Source organism: Ornithorhynchus anatinus, chromosome 2 (genome assembly GCF_004115215.2).
Source record: "Ornithorhynchus anatinus isolate Pmale09 chromosome 2, mOrnAna1.pri.v4, whole genome shotgun sequence".
Lineage (NCBI taxonomy): Eukaryota > Metazoa > Chordata > Mammalia > Monotremata > Ornithorhynchidae > Ornithorhynchus > Ornithorhynchus anatinus.
Genome location: NC_041729.1, coordinates 156,552,775 through 156,578,781, shown reverse-complemented (window position 1 = coordinate 156,578,781; position 26,007 = coordinate 156,552,775). Strand labels below are relative to the sequence as shown.

Here is a 26,007-nt window from a genome sequence, read left to right as displayed (position 1 = left end):
GTTTTATTCTATTTCCAAGAAAAAGAACCACAAGGCTGGTATGAACCTCAAGAGATCGTACTGGGATCAACCAGACTGTCTATGTCTGTCTATACCTGGTTGCAAATCTTTCACTAAATTACTGCTTTTTCCTCTTTCTTTTCCTTTTCCCAGCCATTTGCCATTTTTACTGGACAGATCATCCTGATTTAATGACCAAATCCATGGTCTTTATAGCATGACAGATACTGAATTTCAGAAAAAAACAAAAAAAAAAAAACAAAATCTATTCCCTTTGAATTGACAGACTTGGAGGATTATTATGACTGTTTGGAAACTGTTCAGTCGATTTGCCTGCCTTGGGGTGTTTTTTAAGATTCTGAGAGTTTTTAAAAAGAGGTGAAGTGACAGGCCCAAAGTCACACAGCAGACAAGTGGCAGAGCCAGGATTAGAACTCACAGGCCAGGGGGTCAGAAGGTCTTGGATTCTAATCTTACTCTGCCATTTGTCTATTTCATGATCTGAGGCAAGTTACTTCATTTCTCTGGGCCTCAGTTATCTTACCTGTAAAGTGGGGATGAAGACTATGAGCCCAATGTGGGACAGGGACTGTGCCTGACCCACTTACCTTGTATCTACCCCAGTGCTTAGTAGAGTGCCTGGCACATAGTAAGTGCTTAACAAATGCCATATTTATTATTATTGCTATTATTATTGTTATTACTATGATGTGCCTCGATACATCAGACCTGAATGTGGCGTCTCTGATCCATTCACGATTGCCAGTGGTGTAAAGCATATTAGAGAAGCAGCGTGGTTTAATGGAAAGAGCACGGACTCGCGAGTCAGAGGTCACGGGTTTTAATCCCCGCTCCGCCTCTCGTCAGCTCTGTGACTTCAGGCAAGTCTTTCAAGTTGCCTGTGCCTCGGTTTCCTCATCTGCAAAGTGGGGATTAAGCTTCTGAGCCCCACGTTGGGACAACCTGATTACCTTGCATCTACCCCGGTGCTTAAAGTGGCGCTTGGCACACAGGAAGCGCTTAACAAATACCGACGTTATCTTTATTATTTATGCTGAGCCCCTCTTCAGTTCACATTATTCTAGGCAGCCTTTCTGGAGACTACAGTAATAATAATCGTGGTATTTGTTAAGTGTTTACTGTGTGCTAGGCGCTGTACTAGTGCTGGGGCAGGTACAAGCAAATCGAGTTGGACATAGTCCCTGTCCCACATGGGGTTCCCGGTCTCAATCCCCATTTTACAGGTGAGGTAACTGAGGCCTAAACCAAGGTCAGCCAGCAGACCAGTGGCGGAGCCGGGATGAGAAATCATAACCTTCCGTCTCCCAGGTCTGCGCTCTATCCACTGTGCCATGCTGCCTCGGGAGAAAGCTCTTTCACTTTTTGTTGTGGGCAAGGAACAGGTTTACCAGCTCAGTTATTTTGTGCTTTGTATTTCTTGCTCTGCACATAGTAAGTGTGCAATAAATACCATTGATTGATTGATCGATTGATTCCAAGAAACCCATAACAGGCTACTACGAGCAGCATCAAAAGCCCTAGAGGCAGCTAGTAAAGGAATGTACTTTTTCAAGTACTTAATGCGGCGTTCTTTTGTTTCTAAGGGGAGGACTTAGTACAGTACTCTGCACACAGTAAGTGCTCAATTAAATACCACTGATGGATCAATAGACTTGTTCTGTGTAAGTGATTGCACCCTAGAGGCACACAGCTAATTAGACATGTCAAAAATTATAAACACATTGGCCAAATCAGCCAGGTGTTAAGGACTAAGAAGAAGAAAACGGAAGCAGTTAACAACGAAATGAAAGAAAGCTGAAGCAACACTAGGAAAACCCAACACCTAACCGAAGATCTTCATGGGTCACAGGGAGAGGAACCATTTAATCCATCACGGTCATTTTCTGAGCACCTACTCGATGTGAAGCACTGTATTAAGTTCTTGGAAGCGCGTCGCCCCGATCTTTGTCCTCAAGGAGCTAGTGGGGGAGACAGGCATTAAACTGCACCCTGTCGCAGAATCCGGTTACATCGAGGACACGCTGATCAGGCCTGCAACGGTAACTGGGGAAATGGAAAATCCATTTTAAGAAGCCATTAAGAAGGCCAGCCCATCCTTTGGTAGTCTCTTACCCAAGCGTGGTGGGCTCGTGATCATTACACTTCGAAACAAGCTGAAAGTGAAGAGCTAGAATGCTTTGCGACGTTTTCTCTGGTTCCGAGACCGAGATTCCTCCCTCAAAGTTCCAAATTTGGCTCCTTGATCATTTCCATCCGTGTCTCTTACGGCCTATAAGCCACACGGGGTGCCCAGGCAGATAAGTCCTGGCAGACTCCTAATATCCCCCCGTGTTCATCCCAACACAGTTTCGCCGGTTGGGATATACGAGGAGAACAGATCGCAGTGGGCTAACCGGACGGCTCCGGGATGGCAACTGTAATCGGGCAACCAGAATCAAGGAGTACAGAGGAAATATTTTCATGAAACTGTGACAGAAAGATTGAGACCCAGCTCTGTGTCAGCTGAAAACGTGGCACACTACAGTGAAGAAAGGCCTTTTATTGATCAGCAGCTGCCAGAGGCTTGTGAGGCCAAAGCAAAAGTGAAAATGATCGAGATGGCAGTCTAACAAAGGATGGTTTTAGTGAGGGCAGGGTGTGGTCCAGATTGTGGATCCCATACCAGTCATTGAGGCCACAGGGACTTTGGTTAAGTGCTAACTGATTCTTTTATATCTACCCCAGTTCTTAGAACAGTGCTTGATACATAGTAAGTGCTTAACAAATAAGCGCTCCATAAATACCACTGATGAACAAAGACCATTAAAAAAGCCCAAAACTGCATCTACTAAAGCATGTTACTCAGCGCTAGGAAAGGTTACGAAGATGAAACTCTGACAGGGCTCCTGGCCCTCAAGAGGTTCATAGTATAAGAATAAAGGGGGAAAGAGGACTGGCGAAGGACACAGAAGGGGAAAAAAATAAAATAGAAATAGAAAATCAACATAAAAGATGGAGGACAGCAGTAACGGCAACCTAAGATAAAACAACAGCTAAAGGATACTGTGATGCCGACTGTTATATCGTAATAATAATAATTATGGAATTTGTTAAGCGTTTACTATGTGCCTTACACTGTTCTAAGCGCTTAGAACAGTGCTCAGCATAGAATAGTGCTTGACACATAGTAAGCGCTTAACAAATATCATTATTATTATGAGTATCATTCATTCATTCAATAGTATTTATTGAGCGCTTACTATGTGCAGAGCACTGTACTAAGCGCTTGGAATGAACAAGTCGGCAACAGATAGAGACGGTCCCTGCCGTTTGACGGGCTCACGGTCTAATCGGGGGAGACGGGCAGACGGGAACGATGGCAATAAATAGAGTCAAGGGGAAGAACATCTCGTAAAAACAATGGCAACTAAATAGAATCGAGGCGATGTACATTTCATTAACAAAATAAATAGGGTAATGACAAAATAAATAGGGTATTAGAAGGTAATCAGTTAGTATCCTACTCTCACAAAGCTCTCAGTCCAGTGCTCTGCATACAATAAGCGCCTGATAAGTGCGATTAATCAATGCATCAACCCACGACTGATCCATACCAAGGCCAGGAGAGCAGAGATTCAGGTTTCTTAGGGCTCTGAATCTAACAGCCAGTGGCTCCCAAAGGTGAGACCTTTCCACCATCTTCCATTTTGTGGAGGCGGCCTGCCCGCAGGAGAGACGGTAACCCTCCAATATGACCGGAATCATCTCGGGGAGGCAGTCGCCCGAACTGAGGCCCAGAGAAGTGAAGTGACTTGCCCCAGGTCACCCAGCAGGCAAGCGGTGGAGTCGGGATTAGAACTCATGACCTTCGGACTGCCAGGCCCATGGTTGCCCTTAATAACGATAAATAATAATCATGGATGGCAATCACCAAACACAGGCTATGTGGTTATTATTATAAATGATAATCATGGGTGGCAGTCGCTAAACAATGCTCCAAGCATTGGGGTCGGCCCAAGATCATCAGGTTGAACACGTCCCCTGTCCCGCGGGGGGCTCGCAGCCTAAAGGCGAGCGGGTATTAAATTCTCATTTTACAGATGAGGAAACTGAGGCATATAAAAGTTAAGTGACTTGCCCAAGGTTACTCAGGAGGCAATTTGTGGAGCTAGGATTAGAACTCGGGTCTTCTCTATTCACTCCCTTCATCCAACTGGGCGGGCACCACTGGAATTGAGGGAGTGGGGGAACTGCGGATTGAATCAGCCTGAATGGGGACAGAGCACATTTTAGCAGTAAATAACCTCTTTATAGGAAAGAAGCCCCCACTCTTTCTAAAGCAAACAGGTCAACAAATAGATTCCGCCAAGGGTGGCTCCTTTGAGAAGAACAGTCTTAAAAAAAAAAAAAGTTGGTATTTGTTAAGCGCTTACTATGTGCAGAGCACTGTTCTAAGCGCTGGGGCAGATACAGGGTAATCAGGTCGTCCCACGTGGGGCTCACAGTCTTAATCCCCGTTTTCCAGATGAGGTTACTGAGGCACAGAGAAGTGAAGTGACTTGCCCACAGTCACACAGCTGACAAGTGGCAGAGCCGGGATTCAAACCCATGACCTCTGACTCCCAACCCTGGGCCCTTCCCATTGAGCCACACTGATGGCACCCAAGACACGTGTTTCCTGTACTGCTTAGGGGTAGAGGGAAGCCACCCCTGCATTCACTCCCGCAGGTTTTCTGGAAATAGGAGAGGTGGCTCCAGACGGGGGTGAGAAAAACAACTAGGACATTCATCCAGCTTCTCAATGAATCTCGATGAATCCTTTCATCTCCTCCTGAGCTTTGTGTCCCGTGACGGCCACTTGGAGATGAGGTCAAAAGGACTGCTTCCGAGTCATTTAATCCTCTCTCATTTCAGAAGTCACTGGGACAAGAACTCACCTAAAATTCCTAGTGGAACGAATGCTGGGGGTTAGAAGACCTGGGTTCTAATCCTAGCTCCACAAGCTGCCTGCTGTGTGACCTTGGGTAAGTCATTTAACTTTTATGCGCCTCAATTTCCTCACCTGTAAAATAATAATAATAATGTTGGTATTTGTTAAGCGCTTACTATGTGCAGAGCACTGTTCTAAGCTCTGGGGTAGATGCAGGGTCATCAGGTTGTCATTCATTCATTCATTCATTCAATAGTATTTATTGAGCGCTTACTATGTGCAGAGCACTGTACTAAACGCTTGGGATGAACAAGTCGGCAACAGATAGAGACGGTCCCTGCCGTCTGACGGGCTTACGGTCTAATCGGGGGAGACGGACAGACGAGAACGATGGCACTAAACAGCGTCGAGGGGAAGAACATCTCGTAAAAACCGATGGCAACTAAATAGAATCGAGGCGATGTACAATTCGTTAACAAAATAAATAGGGTAACGAAAATATATACAGTCGAGCGGACGAGTACGGTGCTGTGGGGATGGGAAGGGAGAGGTGGAGGAGCAGAGGGAAAAGGGGAAAATGAGGCTTTAGCTGCGGAGAGGTAAAGGGGGGACGGCAGAGGGAGTAGAGGGGGAAGAGGAGCTCAGTCTGGGAAGGCCTCTCGGAGGAGGTGATTTTTAAGTAAGGTTTTGAAGAGGGAAAGAGAATCAGTTTGGCGGAGGTGGGGAGGGAGGGCGTTCCGGGACCGCGGGAGGACGTGACCCGGGGGTCGACGGCGGGATAGGCGAGACCGAGGGACGGTGAGGAAGTGGGCGGCGGAGGAGCGGAGCGTGCGGGATGGGCGGTAGAAAGAGAGAAGGGAGGAGAGGTAGGAAGGGGCAAGGTGACGGAGAGCCTCGAAGCCTAGAGTGAGGAGTTTTTGTTTGGAGCGGAGGTCGATAGGCAACCCCTGGAGTTGTTTAAGAAGGGGAGTGACATGCCCAGATCGTTTCTGCGGGAAGATGAGCCGGGCGGCGGAGTGAAGAATAGACCGGAGCGGGGCGAGAGAGGAGGAAGGGAGGTCGGAGAGAAGGCTGACACAGTAGTCTAGCCGGGATATAACGAGAGCCCGTAACAGTAAGGTAGCCGTTTGGGTGGAGAGGAAAGGGCGGATCTTGGCGATATTGTAGAGGTGAAACCGGCAGGTCTCGGTAACGGATAGGATGCGTGGGGTGAACGAGAGGGACGAGTCAAGGATGACACCGAGATTGCGGGCCTGCGGGACGGGAAGGATGGTCGTGCCATCCACGGTGATGGAGAAGTCTGGGAGCGGACCGGGTTTGGGAGGGAAGATGAGGAGCTCAGTCTTGCTCATGTTGAGTTTTAGGTGGCGGGCCGACATCCAAGTGGAGACGTCCCGGAGGCGGGAGGAGATGCGAGCCCGAAGGGAGGGGGAGAGGACAGGGGCGGAGATGTAGATCTGCGTGTCGTCTGCGTAGAGATGGTAGTCGAAGCCGTGAGAGCGGATGAGTTCACCGAGGGAGTGAGTGTAAATGGAGAACGGAAGAGGGCCGAGAACTGACCCTTGAGGAACTCCAAGAGTTAAAGGATGGGACGGGGAGGAGGCTCCGGCGTAGGAGACCGAGAATGATCGGCCAGAGAGGTAAGAAGAGAACCGGGAGAGGACAGAGTCCGTGAAGCCAAGGTGAGATAAGGTATGGAGGAGGAGGGGATGGTCGACAGTGTCCCACGTGAGGCTCACAGTTAATGCCCATTTTACAGATGAGGTAACTGAGGCCCAGAGAAGTGAACTGACTCGCCCACAGTCACCCAGCTGACAGGTGCCAGAGCCGGGATTCGAACCCATGACCTCTGGCTCCCAACCCCGGGCTCGTTTCACTGAGCCACGCTGCTTCTCCGTGAGAGAGAAATGAGAATTTAATACCTGTTTTTCCTCGTCTTTAGGCCTTGAATCCCATGCGGGAGAGGGGATGTGCTCAACCTGATTATCTTGGGCCGACCCCAATGCTTGGAGCATAAGAGTTTCCAGAGGTCATGGGTTCGAACCCCGGCTCTACCACTTGTCAGCTGTGTGACTTTGGGCAAGTCACTTCACTTCTCGGTGCCTCAGTTACCTCATCTGTAAAATGGGGATTAAGACTGTGAGCCCCACGTGGGACAACCTGATTCCCCTGTGTCTACCCCAGCTCTTAGAACAGTGCTCGGCACATAGTAAGCGCTTAACAAATACCAACATTATTATTATTATTATTAGCGATTTAGCGATTACCCTCCATTATTATTATTTTTTATCGTCATTAAGGTCAACTAATATCAGATTCCAGTAATGGTATTACCTTGGTCTTGGTGAGAGTTTCAATTTGTCCATACCAACTATCTCATTTTTTTTTTCCTCACAAGGTCTCTGTAGGTTGGGAGACAGAAATAATTATCCCCATTCTGTATCTAAGGAAACTGGCCCAGAGTGGTTAAGTCGCTCAGCCAAGGCCACACAGCAGGCTAGTGGCAGAAGACCCAGGTATTTGACTCCCATTGTCATGACCCATTCCACAGAGCAGAAAGAGCACACGCTCAATTTTCAAAGATAATGTTGGTATTTGTTAAGCGCTTACTATGTGCAGAGCACTGTTCTAAGCGCTGGGGTAGATACGGGGTAATCAGGTTGTCCCACGTGAGGCTCACGGTCTTCATCCCCGATTTGCAGATGAGGTAACTGAGGCCCAGAGAAGTTAAGTGACTTGCCCACAGTCACAGAGCAGACAAATGACCTTACTGATGGTGAGGTACTTATAATAATTATAGTAATAATAATTACAGTATTTGTTAAGCGCTTACTATGTGCCAGGCACCATTCTAAGAAGTGTGGCAGATATAAGATAATCGGGTTGTCCCATACGGAGCTCAGAGTCTTAATCCCCCGTTTTACAGATGAGGGAACTGAGGCACAGAGAAGTGAAGTGACTTGTCCAAGGTCACGCAGCAGACAAGGGTCAGGATTAGTCAGGATTAGAAGTCATGACCTTCTGACTCCCAGGGCCGTGCTCTGTCCAGTGGGCCGTGATTCTTCTCTAAGGAAGCCTGGGCATGATGCTGCTGGACCTCATCGTTGCTAGACTGTGAACACGTTGTGGAAATGAGCTCATTCTCAGTCTCCTTCACGGGCTCCTCCTCCCCGTCCCATCCCCTAACTGTGGGGCTTCCTCAAGGGTCAGTTCTCGGCCCTCTTCTGTTCTCCATCGGTGAACTCATCCGCTCCCACGGCTTCAACTCTCATCTCTATGCAGATGACACCCAGATCTACCTCTCCTCCCTCGTCCTCTCCCCCTCCCTTCAGGCTCGCATCTCCTCCCGCCTCCAAGACGTCTCCACCTGGATGTCCGCCCGCCACCTAATACTCAACGTGACCAAAACTGAGCTCCTCATCTTCCCTCCCAAGCCCGGTCCTCTCCCTGACATCCCTGTCACCGTGGACGGTACGACCCTCCTGCCCGTCTCTCGGGCCCGCGATCTCGGTGTCTTCTTCGACTCGGCTCTCTCGTTCACCCCACGCATCCGATCCGTCGCCGAGTCCTGCCGGTCTCACCTTTACGATATCGCCAAGATCCGCCCTTTCCTCTCCACCCAGACGGCTCCCTTACTGCTAACGGGCTCTCGTTAGATCCCGGCTAGACTACGGTGTCGGCCTTCTCTCCGATCTCCCTTCCTCCTCTCTCGCCCCGCTCCCGTCTATTCTTCACTCCGCCGCCCGGCTCATCTTCCCGCAGAAACGCTCTGGGCCTGTCACTCCCCTTCTTAAAAATCTCCAGTGGTTGCCTGTCGACCTCCGCACGAAACATAAACTCCTCACTCTAGGCTTCGAGCCTCTCCATCACCTTGTCCCCTCCTACCTCTCCTCCCTTCTCTCACTCTCCTGCCCACCCCGTACACTCATATCTACTGAGTGCCTACTGTGTGCAGAGCACTGGACTGAGCGCTTGGGGGAGGACAACAGAACAAAATAACCGAGTTGGTAGAAACCCTGCTCGCAGTGAGCTTCCAGAGAAGCAGTGTGGCTTAGAGGAAATAACCCCGGGCTTGGGACTCAGAGGTGGTGGGTTCTAATCCCGACTCCACCGCTGATCGGCTGTGTGACCTTGGACAAGTCACTTCACTTCTCTGTGCCTCAGTTACCTCATCTGGAAAATGGGGATGGAGACGGTGAGCCCCGCGTGGGACAACCCGATCTCTCGTATCTACCCCAGCACTTAGAAAAGTGCTTGGCACATAGTAAGAGCTTAACAAATGCTATCATCATCATCATTATAAATAAATAGACTACAAATATGTATATGTGTTGTGGGGGTGAGAAAGGGGTGAATAAAGGGAATAAATGTGAAAGTTTGATGGAGAATGGAATGGGAGAGAGGAAAGGGGGGGCTTAGTCAGGGAAGGCCTCTTGGAGGAGATGCACCTTCAATAATAATGTTGGTGTTTGTTAGGCGCTTACTATGTGCAGAGCACTGTTCTAAGTGCTGGGGGAGATACAGGGTCATCAGGTTGTCTCACATGAGGCTCACAGTCTTAATCCTCATTTGACAGATGAGGGAACCGAGGCCCAGAGAAGTGAAGTGACTTGCCTACAGTCACACAGCTGACAAGTGGCAGAGCCGGGATTCGAACTCACGACCCCTGACTCCCAAGCCCGGGCTCTTTCCACTGAGCCACGCTGCTTCTCTCATAAGGCTTCGGAGGTTGGGAGAGCGATCATCTGTTGGCTATGAAGAGGGAGGGAGTTGCAGGTCAGAGATAAGTTGCAGGCGCGAGGTCAGTGGCAATATAGACGAGGTACAGTGTGGGACGTAGTGGAGAGAGCACAGGTTTAGGAGTCAGAGGACATGGGTTCAAATCCCGCCTCCGCCACTTCTCTGTTGTGTGACCTTGCGCCAGCCACTTCACTTCTCTGTGCCTCAGTTACCTCATCTGGCAGAGCACTGTTCTAAGCGCTGGGGTAGATACAGGGGAATCAGGTTGTCCCACGTGGGACTCACAGTCTTCATCCCCAATTTACAGAGGAGGCGACTGAGGCCCAGAGAAGTGAAGTGACTTGCCCACAGTCACACGGCTGACAAGTGGCAGAGCCCTGGAGTCGAACCCATGACCTCTGACTCCCAAGCCCGGGCTCTTCCCACTGAACCACGCTGCTTGTATCTATCCCGGCGCTTAGAACAGTACTTGGCACATAGTAAGCGCATAACAAATGCCATCATTATTATTATCAAGTGAAGTGACTTGCCCAAGGTCGCTCAGCAGATGAGTGGCGGAACCGGAATTAGAATCCGGCTCCTTCGACTCCCAGGCCCGTCCTCTTTCCACTTAGCCATGCCCCTTCTCTAAGCCGCGCTGCTTCTCTTGGACTTACGTCCATATCTGTAATTTATTTATATACTTATAAGTGTACTTATATACTTATATTTATATACTTATATTTATAAGTCTGTCTCTCTCCCCTCTCCAGACTGTAAACCCGTTGTGGGAAGGGATGAGTCCGCTTATTGTTGGATTAGTACTCTCCCAAGCGCTTAGTACAGTGATCTGCAAGAAGCAGCGTGGCTCAGTGGAAAGAGCCCGGGCTTGGGAGTCGGAGGTCATGGGTTCGAATCCCAGATCTGCCACTTGTCAGCCGTGTGACTGTGGGCAAGTCACTTCACTTCTCTGTGCCTCAGTTACCTCATCTGTAAAATGAGGATTAACTGTGAACCTCACGTGGGACAACCTGATGACCCTGGATCTCCCCCAGCGCTTAGAACAGTGCTCTGCACATAGTAAGCGCTTAACAAATACCAACATTATTACAAAGTTCACTTCTCTGGGCCTCCTTTACTACCTCATCTATCCAATGGGGATGAAGATTTTGAGTCCCACTTGGGACAACCTGATTACCTTGTATCCGACCCAGTGCTCAGAACAGTGTTTGGCACATAGGAAGGGCTTAACAAAGACTAGAATAATAATCATTATTATCATTATTTTTCAGTACTGTGGGGCTGGGAGGAAAAGGGAGGAAGTCAGGGCGAGAGGGAGAAGGGGAAAGGAGGGCTTTAGCCTGGGAAGGCTTCTTGGAGGAGATGTGCTTGATTAAATGAGCAGGCCATGGGAAGAGGGGGTCGAATCGGCCGCAAACAACACGGGCCGGAGAGGAGCAGGGCGGGCTTAATAATAATAATAATAATAATGATGATGATGTTGATATTTGTTAAGTGCTTACTGTTCATAATAATTGTGGAATTCGTTAAGCGCTTACTGTGTGCCAAGCACTGTTCTAAGCGCTGGGGTAGATACAAGCTAATCAAGTTGTCCCACACGGGGCTCACAGGCTTCATCCCCATTTGACGCACGAGGTAACTGAGGCTCAGAGAAGTGAAGTGGCTGGCCCAAGGTCACACAGCAGATAAGTGACGGAGCGGGATTAGAACCCATGACCTCCGACTCCCGAGCCTGGGCTCTTTCTACTAAGCCACGCTACATGTGCCGAGCACGGTTCTAAGCACTGGGTGAGATACAAGGTGATCAGGCTGTCCCACGTGGGGCTCCCAAAGTCTCTTAACTTCTCTGTGCCTCAGTTACCTACCTCATCTGTAAAATGGGGATGAAGACTGTGACCCTCACGTAGCCTCTAAGCCTCTAAGCCCCAGCGCTTAGAACCGTGCTCTGCACAGAGTAAGCGCTTAACGAATACCAACATAATTATTCCCATTTTCCAGATGAGGGAACTGAAGCCCAGAGAAGTGAAGTGGCTGGCCCAAGGTCACACAGCTGACAAGTGTCAGGATTAGGACCCACGACCTCTGCCTCCCAAGCCCGGGCTCTCTCCACTGAGCCACACTGCTTGGAGAAGCAGACCAGAGGTCATGGGTTCTAATCCCGCTCTGCCACTTAGCAGCTGTGTGACCGTGGGCAAGTCACTTCACTTCTCTGGGCCTCAGTTCCCTCATCTGGAAAATAGGGATGAAGACTGGGAACCGCACGTGGGACAACCTGATGACCCCGTATCTCCCCCAGCGCTTAGAACAGTGCTCTGCACATAGTAGGCGCTTAACAAATGCCAACATTATTATTTGCTGTGCCTCAGTTCCCTCCTCTGTAACATGGGGATGAAGACTGTGAGCCTCATGAGGGACAACCTGATGACCCTGTATCCCCCCCAGTGCTTGGAACAGTGCTCTGCACAGAGTAGGTGCTTAACAAATGCCACCATCATTATTATTCTCTGTGCCTCAGTGACCTCATCTGTAAAATGGGGATGAACTGTGAGCCTCACGTGGGACCCCCTGATGACCCTGTATCTCCCCCAGCGCTTAGAGCAGTGCCCTGCACATAGTAAGTGCTTAACAAACGACAACGTTATTATTATTATTATTATTGCTATTATTATTATGTAGGGGCAAGAGCAAGGCGGGTTGGGCCTGTCTGCCCCGGTGGCTGCCGGGCCATTGGGCCTCCCTCGGGGAAGCCTCAACTTCGGACTTCCGGCCGTGGCGGCTCCGCCCCTCCCCCACCTCTGCCCGCCCGCGCGCGCGCCCCCCCCCCAGCCCCCCTCGCCTCGCGGCCGCGCAGCTGTCACGTGACCGCGGCGCGAGGCCCCCTCGCGCCCCCCCCCCCCCGCCTCCACCCCGCGCGGGCCGGGCGGCCAATAGGAACGAGGGACCCGGCGCGCGGCGGCCCCTCCCCCTCCCCCCCGCCCTCCCTTTCCTCCTGCGCTCCCAGGGCAAGGGGCGGGGCCTGCCGCGGGAAAGCGCCTGCTGGGCGGGGCCTGGGGGTCAGTCATTCATTCAAGAGCATTCATTCATTCATTCGTATTCATTCCTTTTATTCATTCATTCATTTATCCACTCATTCATTCATTCATCCACGCATTCGCTCACTCACTCATTCATTCATTCGTATTCATTAATTAATTCATTCAATAGTATTCATTCATTTTCATTAATTCATTCATTTATCCCTTCATTCATTCATTCATCCACTCATTCGCTCACTCATTCATTCATTCGTATTCATTAATTAATTCATTCAATAGTATTCATTCATTTTCATTAATTCATTCATTTATCCCTTCATTCATTCATTCATCCACTCATTCGCTCACTCATTCATTCATTCGTATTCATTAATTAATTCATTCAATAGTATTCATTCATTTTCATTAATTCATTCATTTATCCCTTCATTCACTCACTCATTCACTCACTCATTCTTTCATTCGTGTACATTAATTCATTCAATAGTATTCATTCATTTTCATTCATTCCTTCACTCATTCACTCATTCATTCCTTCCTATTCATTCATTTTCGTTCATTCATTCATTCATCCATTCATTCACTCATTCGTTCCTTCGTATTCATTAATTCATTCATTCAATAGTATTCATTTATTCACTCACTCACTCACTCATTCATTCAATAGTATTCATTCATTTTCATTCATTCATCCATTCACTCACTCATTCATTCCTTCCTATTCATTCATTTTCGTTCATTCATTCATTCATCCATTCATTCACTCATTCGTTCATTCGTATTCATTAATTCGTTCATTCAATAATATTAATTTATTCACTCACTCACTCACTCACTCACTCATTCAATAGTATTCATTCATTTTCATTCATTCACCATTCACTCACTCATTCATTCATATTCATTAATTAATTCATTCAATACTATTCATTGATTCAACTGTATTTATTGAGAGCTTGCTGTGTGTAGACCATTCATTCATTCATTCAATAATATTTATTGAGCGCTTACTATGTGCAGAGGACTGTACTAAGCACTTGGAATGAACAAGTCGGCAACAGATAGAGACGGTCCCTGCCCAGCGACGGGCTCACAGTCTAATCACGTGTCAGACATCACGGGTTCGAATTCTAACCCTGCCACTTGTCTGCTGTGTGACCTTGGGCAACCTGCTTCTCTTCTCTGGGCCACAGTTCCCTCCTCTGTAAAATGGGGATGAAGACTGTGAGCCTCACGTGGGACCACCTGATGACCCTGCATCTCCTCCAGTGCTTAGAGCAGCGCTCTGCACAGAGTAAGTGCTTAACACATACGAACATTATTATTGTTATTATTATTATTGCGGTTGCTAGGCGTGTCTGATGGTCGCCGGGGCGTGGTTGGCGGTTGCTAGGCGTGTCCGACGGTTGTCGGGGGCGTGACTGGTGGTTGCTAGGCGGGTCCGTCGGATGCCGTGGGCGTGTCTGACGGTTGCTAGGCGTGTCTGATGGTGGCCGGGAGTGTGGTCGGCGGTTGCTAGGCGTGTCTGACGGTCATCGGGGGCGTGGTCGGCGGTTGCTAGGCGTGTCTGACGGTCATCGGGGGCGTGGTCGGCGGTTGCTAGGCGTGTCTGGCGGTTGTCGGGGCGTGGCTGGCGGTCGCTAGGCGTGTCTGGCGGTTGTCGCGGGGCGTGACTGGCGGTTGCTAGGCGTGTCTGACGGTCATCGGGGCGTGGTCGGCGGTTGCTAGGCGTGTCTGACGGTTGTCGGGGCGTGGCTGGCGGTCGCTAGGCGTGTCTGGCGGTTGTCGCGGGGCGTGACTGGCGGTTGCTAGGCGGGTCTGATGGTCATCGGGGGCGTGACTGGCGGTTGCTAGGCGTGTCTGATGGTGGCCGGGGGTGTGGTCGGCGGTTGCTAGGCGTGTCTGACGGTCATCGGGGGCGTTGGTTGGCGGTCGCTAGGCGTGTCTGGCGGTTGTCGCGGGGCGTGACTGGCGGTTGCTAGGCGGGTCTGACGGATTCATTCATCCATTCAATAGCATTTATTGAGCGTTTACTATGTGCAGAGCACTGTACTAAGCGCTTGGAATGAACAAGTCGGCAACAGATAGAGACGGTCCCTGCCGTTTGACGGGTTTACAGTCTAATCGCCGGGGGCGTGACTGGCGGTTGCTAGGCGTGTCTGATGGTGGCCGGGGGTGTGGTCGGCGGTCGCTAGGCGTGTCTGACGGTCATCGGGGGCGTGGTCGGCGGTCGCTAGGCGTGCCTGACGGTTGTCGGGGGCGTGACTGGCGGTCGCTAGGCGTGTCTGACTGTGGCCGGAGGCGTGGCTCGCAGTTGCCGGGCGTGGTTGGCGGTTGCCAGGGGCGGGGCTTTCGGGGGGCGGGGCTTGGCGGTTGCTAGGCGTGCGCGGTGGTCGCCGGGGGGGCGGGGCGTGCGGGGGGGGCGGGGCGTGCGGGCTCGGCCGCCTGTGCCTGTTGCGGCGCGGCGGAGGCCGGAGGCTGTTGCGCGGGGCCCCCGAGGCGCGGACCCTGTGCCCCGCACGCCGCGCACCGCCCTCCCGGGAGCGGCCGGGCCATGGGCCCGCTCGTCGTCCCGCTCGTCGTCCCGCTCGTCGTCCCGCCCGTCCTCCCGCCCGTCCTGCCGCCCGTCCTGCCGCCGCCGCCGCCGCTGCTGCTGCTGCTGCTGCTGCTGCTGGCGCCGCCGCCGCTGCCGGGCAGCCCTCCGGGCTCCCCCCCGGGCTCCCCCCCGGGCTGCCCGGCCGCCTGCCGCTGCCTGGGGACCCTGCTGGACTGCAGCCGACGCTCCCTCGCCCGGCTGCCCCTCGCCCTCCCGCCCGGGCTGCAGCGCCTGTAAGTGCCCCCCTTCGTCCTCCTCCTCCTCCTCCTCCTCGTCCTCCGCTAAGCGCTGCCACTCTGCCGCAGACCCTGCCTTAAACGCTGCGAGCGGGGCTCCTCCCTCCCACAGGGGGCTGCCCGGGCTCCCGTTTGGAAACCGAGGGCCGCCCACTCGCCCCAGGTCTTCGGCGGGGGCGGGATTAGAACCCAGGACCGGCCGGCTCCCGGCCCAAAGGCATCCGACCTCCCGGTGCCTCCCTTTGCTCCTCGGAGAAACGGGGATGAGACCCCCCCTTGCCCCTCCCCCGGGGGACAGTCGTATTTCTGGAGCCCTTACTAGGCGCAGAGCACTGTGCTAAACGCTTGGGAGAGCGCGGTCTAACCGTTTGATGGTATATTGGATTCTTCCAAGCGCTCGGTTCGGCGCTTCGCACGCAGTAATACTGATAATGATTGTATTTGTTAAGCGCCTACTGGGTGCCCAGCGCTGTTGTAAGCGCTGGGGTGGATGCAAGGTCATCAGGTTGCCCCACTTGGGGCTCACAGTCTTCATCCCCACTTTACAGCTGAGGGAACTGAGGCTCAGAGAAGTTAAGTGACTTGCCCAAAGTCGCACAGCAGACCAGTGGTGGAGGCGGGATTAGAACCCACGTCCTCTGACTCCCAAGGCCGGGCTCTTGCCGTTAAGCCACGCTGCTTCTCGGTAAGTCCTCAATAAGTACGATTGATAGTAATAATGATAGTGATAATGATAGTAATAATGATATTCCCTGCCTGCAAAGAGCTCGATCGGCCCCCACTGGGACTGGGTTAATGTCGTTGACCCCAGAGCCCAGATCAATGCTTGGCACAGAGTGGACGCTTAAGACTGTGAGCCCGTCCTTGGGCAGGGATCGTCTCTATCTGTTGCCAAATTGTCCATTCCAAGCGCTCAGTCCAGTGCTCTGCACATAGTAAGCGCTCAATCAGTACTACTGAATGGAGATATTATTTATTTGTCATTAATCGTGCCACCTTGGCTCAGATCTCGATGGAGCCCGCTTTGCCCAGGCCCTGCCGACCCCCAGTCGAATGGGGCGGTTGTATGTGGCTCAGAGCGACCGGGGTTTTCTGGCAACAACCCTCCTCGTCCTGGCTGGTGGTTGCCACTTTTGTGCATTCGGTCCTATTTATTGAGCGCTCGCTGTGTGCAGAGCGCTGCCCTGAGTGCTTGGGAAAGTGCAGTCCGACAATAAGCAGTGACATCCCCTGCCCACAACGTGTATCCCATTAGCCAGGCGCCTGTCCTCGTTGCCTTCCCCGCTCTGACTGTAGTTCTGAAAGGTGTGAAGGTTATATCTGTGATTTTATTTCGTATAGCTGCAGTTTTATTTATTTCTATGGATGTCTGTATTGAGTCTGTCTCCCCCGCCTCTACACCAGGAGCTCGTTGTGGGCACGGATTGTCACTCTCTATTGGTCTATTGTACTTTCCCCAGCGCTTAGGGCAGTGCTCCGCACTCAGTAAGCGCTCAATAAATAGGAGTGACTGAAAAGAAGACCCTCTTTTAGTTGGAGGTGCAGGGGAGAAGAGTTGGTGGGGGGCAAGCCCGTTATTGGGCAGGGATCGTCTCTATCTGTTGCCGAATTGTGGGTTCCAAGCGCTTAGTACAGTGCTCTGCACATAGTAAGCGCTCAGTAAATGTGAATGAATGAATGAAAAGCAGGCAAGAACATTGGGAACTGTTGAGAGGCTTGAGGAGCTGTTTGTTGTGCAACTTCTTGGATTTGGAGAGGTGGAGCCTGGAGATTTGAGACTTTGCCAGGTGGGTGGAAGAAAAATGGAGTTTGCTTGGAAATGGGGCTGATCACTCCCTCCACAGCCCCCCCAGTTTAGCTTGCGGGGGTTTGGCGGGGGGCTGATGGTCCAGAAAGGGATTTATAAGTATATAAGGTATGAAATGATTAGATTTCAGTTGAAAAGGGGGGAAAAAAAAAACCAACAAACCCCTTGCCTGTAAGTTTTATTGAAACCAGTCCTAGCCTGAGTAGATGCTGGAAAAATTCCGGCTAGTTTACTGAAGTTAGATTGCTTTCTAAAATTACAATGGATGATTTATAATGCATTAGTACTTTATAGGTGATTCTGAGTTGGCCAGTTAAATGAGTAGTTGTTGGACCTCCCCCCCACCCCCCTTCTTAAGGCAATAGCATCTCTGCTGGAAAAGCGTGTTTGGAAAAAAGTAATAATAATAATAATAATGCACGTGCTCAGCAAAGTCTCGTAATCGGAATCGTGCAGGAGACCGATTTTTAGTCGCCCACTCGGCATCGATGCTTAGAAGTGTGTCTTAGAGAAAGGCAAGTGAGAAGGTTGGGATTCATTTTGGTTTGTCATCGTGATTTATTTGGTGTTTTCCCGACACTTCCAGAGGAAGAGATAGTGGCTTTAGCGAAAAAGCAGGAAGACTTTCAATTAGTCGAGGCTAATTCTGTTCAATTGCCTCATCTGGAGGTCAGTGGTGCCGTATTCATGAGAGGTGAATGGCTCTATCCTCAACACAGGGAACTCAGCATTTCAATTAGTTTGCAGAGCAAACAGCTCTGAACTATTTCCCGACTCGGAAAAAGAAAATGACTTTTTGCAGTCTACAGGTTTGCTTGAAGAGAGTTTGATCAGCAAGTCTGCCTTGCGTCGAAGAACGACTCGGTCGTCGCTTGCGCGACCAAGGCCAGATCTTTTCGTTACCGCCAAGGTCTCGAAGGCCTCCTCAGTCCCCTTGATGATAATTGAGTGCAGTTAAACCAAAAGAGATTCGGAACCATCTTTAACAACCCCCAGAAGTCTGCTGACCTAATTAAGATTTTTGTTTTGCACATAATTGAGGAGGCAGCGAAAAACAAATTACGATTTATTTGGTTAGCGCGGCCTCTAATTAGATTTCCGCTGGCAACGTAAATTGTCTATATGCAAGTTCGCATTCCTTGCGTGTATGTGAAAATAAGTTCCACTTGTATAAATAAGCATCGAATCTGTTGTCAGAAACCCTGCTGCGATCACTCATCAAACAACTATGTCATTCTTGTACTCCTGTGACTTTTAAGACCATCATTGTAGGTATTCCCAGACCATGTGGTCTGAATTCTTTAAGGTAAATGTTTCCTTTGTGCCAAAAGTGTTAGAAGCCCCCCTGCTTCCCACCCTTTAAAAAAAAAAAAACAGGGGAGGGGGAGGGAAGGGGAGTGTGGAATTGTGCCATACCCCCTGCAACTAAACGTCTTGAGGTGTAAGATAGCTACTACTGAAATTTTGTGTAATTAGAAAAGTTGTAGTGCCACATGGAAGAGGTGGGAGGGCTGTAATCACATCTTTTTTTCACTAAGCAGGCATTTGATTTCAGAGATCGTGGCTACAAAAAAAAAAAAAGAAAAAGGATTTGACACTCCTTTCGACAAAACAGATGTGTGCACTTTCCCCCCTCCCCTTATGTTCCGAAGAAAGTAAACTTAAAACAGTTCAGTGATTCCCGTTATGGAGGTAACTGCCACAACTGAGTTGCCGGCCTTTAGATGACTTTGTTTACGCTGAGTTGTTCAGCCTAGTTTCTTGGCATTTTGACACCTTTCGGGAGGGCCGGAGTGGGCCTACGACCAGCTCTGCTGGAGTGGTAGAAGGAGGTAGACGGCTTTCCTTCTGGAAAACGATTCTTCAAGTGGATTCCAATAAAAGAGCTAATGAGAACTTGAGAGCTAACTTGAGAACTAGTCTTTCTAAAGGTTTTATTTTCAATTGTCTTTTAAACTCATATAGATAGTGGTTGTTTAAAATAGCCAGCCGGTGTGTTTCCAAAAGTGTCCTGAATCTGAAAGAATGATGCTTTGTTAGGGGGCCGGAAGGAGAACTTGTATGAATGCCAATCGGTGTCATGGCTGGCTTTAAATTCTCCTCGGAATTTTAGAATTATTGACTTAGGCTCCTCGGGATCCCAGTGAAGCCCAAGTCAACGTCCAAAATATCATTTCTGCTAGCGTTCGTTGGATCTGTAGCGTTTGCCTCTTATAAGTTTGGAATTGTCAGAGGAGAGAAGAAAACAAAAAAAGACCCTCATGGCTTTCACAGCTGTTTTTCTATATTTTCCAGACTCAAACTCCAACATAGCAAGCTGATTTATGAGTCACTTTGGATCAGTGTCTTAAAACAGTTTCAGGCTGGCTTTTTGTTTTTCAGTTTTCCAGATTTCTGCTGAATTAGCAGCTCTAAAGGCCCCAGTGGGATTGATTAAGAAGAGCTGTTGCTGGATTTGCATTTTAAAAATTGGCTTGGGAATCAGGTTTCCCAGAGCTTCAAGGGGAGAAACTGATAGCTGCAACTAAACGGTCTAAATTAAATTGGACCCTCAAATTGATAGTTTCTCACTCTTGAAAATGCGTAAAGGAAGACTCTTCTCATTGGAGTTTTGATTTCCGGTATTTTGTCAACTACATTTTGGGTTAATACTTTTCTAAAGAATCTCTTTGGTCCCTTCCCTTCCACAGCACCTCTCCTACCACTTCCTCCCATCCCACGCCCTCAATCCCAGAAGTTTGCTATTCAAGAAGATGTTCATTTGATTATGTGAACAATGTGCTTTCTGGCGTTTGTAAAACCAAATGTTAAAAGTACCCAGAGAGATTGTGAAAGTGTATGTGTGTTTGTGTGTGTGCACGGAGGGGAGATGGAATGGAGTTTAGTTCTAACTAGATGACTCGCATTTAAAGTCATACTTTCCAAAAATCTTTCAACTATGAAATTATTTTTATGTCCAGATTGTAGTTTTTTTAATCTAATTAGATTCACTTTGGATGTTTCATATAGGTAAGTATTTAGTAGGTGAGATTTTCCCCCTTCAGACAATCAGGTTCTTTGAGGGCAAAACATCAGACATGGAAAAAGTGTTAACATTAACCGAAATAGTTGGTGTCACCAGCTTCTGTGTATGGAACTGAAAATGTTTAGCACAATTCATTTTCAGGGCATAAAAGGGAGGCTGTCATTGGAAAGAAATTTTGTTTGAGGAGCTCGTCAATTCCAGCCAAGGAATTCAACGTATTTTTCCATGAATACAGTTGTGTGTGAGCAAAAGCCAGAGACTTTTTATGTGATGAAGAATAAAAATTCATCTGACTAATAGAACAACCTATGAGACTTATTTTTGTCCTCCCAAATTTCTCAGAGGATTAGAAAATACATGTCCCCGTCTCTGTTGGTGGATAGGGGAAATGCCGGAAACAAGAATAACTATGATTCCACGTTAATGTCTCGATGGCTTTCTCTGGTTTTCGTCCCAGGTACAGTGCTCTGCACACAGTGAGTGCTCGATAAATACAATGAAATAAATACTGAAAAACAATAAATAGAATGAAAGAACTATTGTCTTTGGTGCAGATGCGAACATAGCAATCCAAGCACCCAAAGGGTGTCTGCAGTGTTAAAAAACAAGCCAATTTTGTTTGAAACATAATGTAAGTTGTTAAGCTCACGGTTTCCTTGATGGACTCCAGATGGGTGTGTGTTTGAGTTGTGAGTGAAAGTGTCTGGCTCCAGTGTGGTGATCATGCACAGCAGTGGTTGTAATTGCAGGATTTTTATAGTTTAAGTACTCCGCCAGGTTTTTTGGTTTTTTTTTCCTTCATGTTACAACTCTAGCAGAACAAATCTACTCACGTCTTGTTGCTGTCTGGTAGGTCCGTAGGCAAACGTGTTTCAAATAAAGCTTTTTGAGAAGGGAACGTAGGAATTCAGGTCAACAGTGTGTGTATTGAAAAGTCACTGATTAAACACGATTGCAGATTTGCAATTCTAAAAGAAAAAAAAATAGTATGCTCAAATAATGCCTGAGACTTCACTGAATTTGGACCGTTTATTTGTATAATTCTCACAATCCCCAGAGACCAAAGCCAAATAGTGAAATAACTTGAGTATTTGTAGTTGTAAAACTTCTGTAATTGAATACAAATTAGCTTTTAATTTACTTTTTTGGCAGATGAAAAGTCTGTACTGTCAAAAGGGTAAAGTGGTATACTTTTGGGGATCTTAAATGGTGCTCATTTTTAGAAATCAAACCTAAAGGGGTGAACTGTGTGTTGAAACACAGAGTGAATTCATTTGCAAGAACAGATCATTTAGGGGACTGCATTAAGCCTTTTTAATTTCAAGATTGAAGTTTTTGGTTGTGGTTCTGTTTGAAAGTACCAGGTAGAAACCATCAGTGCAAGATTGTGACGCGTATGGAGAACATATTTGCCACGTTTGGTGCTTAAATGTACGGGGGAAGCCTGTTGTACTTAGTGTTCTTGTAATTTTATATCCAATTCACTCATACCAGTCTCACCTCTGCCCGTCCCTGAATATCGAGTTCTGTATTTGGAAAGACAGGCCAAGTTTCCGGAGATCTGAGTGGGAAATAAGATTTCTGTGGCTTTTGAGGGTCACAGATCAGTTTATAAAACGGTTTACTTTGTTTCAGGGTATTTGTTTTGGATGAAGTTGGTTTAATCGTGTAGAATCTGACATGAAATTGGGATGTGATGATGTATAGAATCTGACATGAAATTGGGAAGTGATGATCTTAGGAAATTGACTTATCTCTTCATTTTTCTAAGCATTACAAGGTTTTTGACTCCTTTAACGCCTCTTCCAAAGGAAATAAACACTGTGGAAAAAGTCTCCCTGGTGTTTTGTTTGGCATTAGAAAGTGCTTTAATACTTAATTTTATGGTATTAAAAAGATAAGGGGTGGTTCTAGATATGTTCAGAAGCTACCGTTTCAGCATCCTACCTAACTAGCCTGATTTTTTTTTTCCCCACTTGGTAGTACATCATCATCTCACGTTTGGGGGTGGGAGGGTTGGGGATGGCAGGGCTGGGATGGGGCAAATTTACAACAATCAATTCACAAAGGGCCTGTTCACCCAGTGCCAAAACTCCTTTTAATAAAAGTTTGGATGTTTACCAGCCATAGTAGTAAACTCTTGCTGTTCAAAATGAGTATTTTCAGTTTGGCATTTTATCGTGATTTGGTTTGTGGAAAAGGATAACTATCTTTTAGCCTCTTTTTTGATTGCCTCATGCTTCGTAAGTTGTATCAAAGCATAATTACATGTCACTGAGTCGTAGGTGATATTTTTTGTATCCCTAGGGACTTAGCACACAATAGATGGTCTCTGATCAACTGGGAATCGTTTGTGATTTGGTGTGTGGAAAAGGATGACTACCTTTTAAGCCCCTTTTTTACTGGATTGATTTATGTATTGTTAAGTCATTTCAAAGCATAACTGCATGTCATGGAGTCATAGCTGATGATATATTTTGTTTCCCTAGGGACTTAAGTCACAATAGATTGTCTTCGATCGAGGCAAGTTCCATGAGTCACCTCCGAAATCTTCGAGAAGTGTGAGTATCAAATCTCCTTTATGTCATAGGGATTCTTCTCTGAGATGTTTACTTCAGGGAGTGTGGCAGAATGGGCCTTTATAAATAAAAGGACTGAACGAGAGTCATTTAAATAAGAAGTGACATAAACTTGTGGCTTGGGAAGAATTGTTCAGCTTCTGGATAATAATTTACCCTGTGATTCTTTGCATTTAAATGGATTCTCATCAATCAATTTAGGAAATTGAACAACAATGAGCTGGAGGCCATACCAAATCTGGGAGCCGTGTCAGCAAATATCACCCTTCTCTCCTTGTAAGTAAATGTGATATATATATATATATATATATTTTTTTTGCATTTTCAATTTCTGTTGTGACAACATCCATAGTTTACAGAGAAAGATCTTAGGAGCCCAAGTGTGTGGTAGTTTTGTGTATTTTATGCATTCTTTGGTGTTAGTGCTGGCAGGTGGTTGTTTCCTTGAAATAATTGTGTGTTTCTTGGGTTTCAGGCCTTTGCTTTTGTGGCAGCCTTAAGTTTTAAGTCCCATTTAAAACATCTCTCTAAAGTAACATACAGTACAGGGAGCAAGTTGAATGTGCTGCCATATTTTTGAGCAAGTTCCAGGATGTGTGCAGTTGTCTTTGCTCTTTCAGAAAATCCCGGATATCATATAGGCCAGAGATTTGGTCTGAGGTCTGCTGGTTATTTATCTTTCCTTGGGGAGAAAGATCAGGGTTAAGTCCAGGTGTAAGGAGTAGCAGGACTTTGTAAGAAACCATTGCGTTACTTGACTAGGGTGCTTCTAAAGGAGAAAAAAAAACTAGCATTTGCTTATTCAAAACTTTGATTGTCATTCTTTAAGTAGCATTATAATCCTATTTTTCCATGTCCTTTTTTCTAGTTAAAGGTGTTCCATTTCTCTTTGTTCTTAGACTATACTGTTTATATTATGAGATTCAGCTTAATGTGTCTTTTAAGTTCAATACTGGGATACATCCTTACCTCACCTCTTAAAAGCTGCATTCCTTTTAAGTGAGTTATTTTCGGCATAAAAGTGAAATACAATAATTTGATTCCTGCAAGAAATCTTTAAAAACGTTATGTTGCAAGTTGTCGTTGGGAAAGGTATCAGATGGGTTAAAATAATACAGTAAATTTCAGGGGAGCTGTTCAATTAATTAAAATGATCACTAGTCAATTGCTTACATCTGGTAATTTCTCGGGGTTTGTTTTTATTGGGGGCTCAGGTCAGCCAAGTCCCCTGGTGCAGCCGCTGTGTCTGAACTCCTCTGTTTGAATAAGGACTAAGTGACATTTGATACTGATGTGGTTTTTCCACAGATCAGGATCAGAAAAGAATGAAAGAAAAAGCAGATGGCGTGTGACAAATGACTATTGAATTTTAAAAGAACTCTCGGGGTTTTGTGGTGTTTGAGTGGACACCCCTTCTCCAGAGCACAAGATTACGTGGCTTTTTGGGGAATCATGGCTTTGGTCTGTGAATATCTTTACCTGTGTGCGTCTTGGGGACTGTTTAACTTAGGGGGGAGGGGAGGGGTTTGCTTTTTTAGTCGTTTCCAAGGCCTCTGGGGGTTCGACACACTCACCGGCTTGTTCTGAGAGCCCTGTGCACCGTACAAGGGAGTGAATACCAGAAGTCATCCGAAGTAGTCTTGGATTCATTTCATAACCTGGGTCGGGTGTGTCTGTGACTGACAGAGCAGAGGAATTAGAAATGTGCGCAGAAAATACCGTGGTAAGAAATAGAGTAATGTTCCAGCCTTAAAATAGGTCTACTAGTTAAAAGAAACTCGAGTAAAATAGAAGAAATTGAGCCCTCTGGGATACTGGGCACTTCCATCCGTCCCAGGAAAGCGTAATGCAGAAAGTGTAAACCGGGAGTGACCGAGCTTCCAGGATTTCACCGCTTTTAATAAATGCACATCTCACCCATTTTGAAAAAGGGGAGGGAGGTCGGGTAGGGCGAAGGCTTCACATCATGGAATGAAGTGGGGAGAAAGTTTTGGGTTTTGTGTGGATTCGATAAGGGACATAAAAATTGTTCAGCCATTACGGCTCCTGTCTCCACGGGATCCTCTTTCTGCCAAAGGAGAATCTCAAACTGTATCCCACTTGAGGGACAAACTGGATTCCACTCCAGAATATTCCATCGCTGGCTACCTTCCCGTCTTCTTGCTCCCAGCAAAATATTGAGCTGGCCAAATTCTGCTTTGCGTTGTTTCGTTGACTTAGTGGAATTCAGTTTGATTTGCAGTGTGTTCAGTGACACTGGAAAGTATTACCTTGGATGAGTTGAGCTGCGATCGCATATTGGAAATGACAATATTCATCCACCCGGACTGTATATGAACCCTGCTGATGGTCCAGTGGAAATGGCGTGACTCTGGAAATCAGGAAAGCTGGGTTCTGAGCCCAGCTCTCCCGTCAGTAGTAAAGATTTCTGACTGAAGAACCACCTAAGGCATTTCACGAGGTGGACACGGCCCAGCAGAAATCCCGAAAAGTTGCCAGCCATTGAGACCGCAGTGTGAACCCAGATGTGGCGTGTGTTGTCTCTTTGCCGAAAATTGGGTCCTGCGTGTAAAAAAGAAAAAAAAAAAAAAAAGGGAGAAAAAACTTTGCTTTTTGCAACTTGCTGCCCCATTTCCTCCTGCTTGGTCATTGTATTTAGAAGGAACCTGACCAGTAGGGAACGAGAGGGTGTCATTCATTCAGTGATATTTATTGAGCGTTTACTGTGTGCTAAGCTTTTGGCAGCGTACAATATAACAGTAAATAGACACGGTCCCTGCTAGAGGCGCTGAACATGTTGCTGTCTACGTAATCAAGTTTTGGGCCTGAAGAGAGGTATCTTAATTGATAATAAGTATCGTATTTGCTAAGCGCTTCCTGTGTTAGATACACAGTCATGAGGTCAGGCAAAGACTCTGTCCCTCATCAGGCTCACAGTTCTAGGGGGATGGGAGAAAGTAAGGTCAACAGTTTGTGAATTTTAGAGTGAGTGCTGCAAGGGGGGAAATGGGCATGTGGATCAGTATCAAAGAGCATCAGGACAGCTTTGGCTTTGTCCA

The 26,007-nt window shown here is 47.7% G+C and overlaps 1 protein-coding gene across 1 annotated transcript in view; it reads left to right on the top strand.

The window, feature by feature from the left end:
• Positions 1-2,855: 2,855 nt before the first annotated feature.
• Positions 2,856-26,007, top strand: part of LRIG3 (leucine rich repeats and immunoglobulin like domains 3) — a 70,811-nt gene continuing 47,659 nt past the window's right edge. Inside the window, exons 1-4 of the mRNA XM_039914737.1 lie at positions 2,856-2,920; positions 15,403-15,534; positions 22,859-22,930; positions 23,150-23,224. Of these exons, the coding sequence (XP_039770671.1) occupies positions 2,856-2,920; positions 15,403-15,534; positions 22,859-22,930; positions 23,150-23,224 (344 nt within the window). The remainder of the gene's footprint in view (positions 2,921-15,402; positions 15,535-22,858; positions 22,931-23,149; positions 23,225-26,007) is intronic.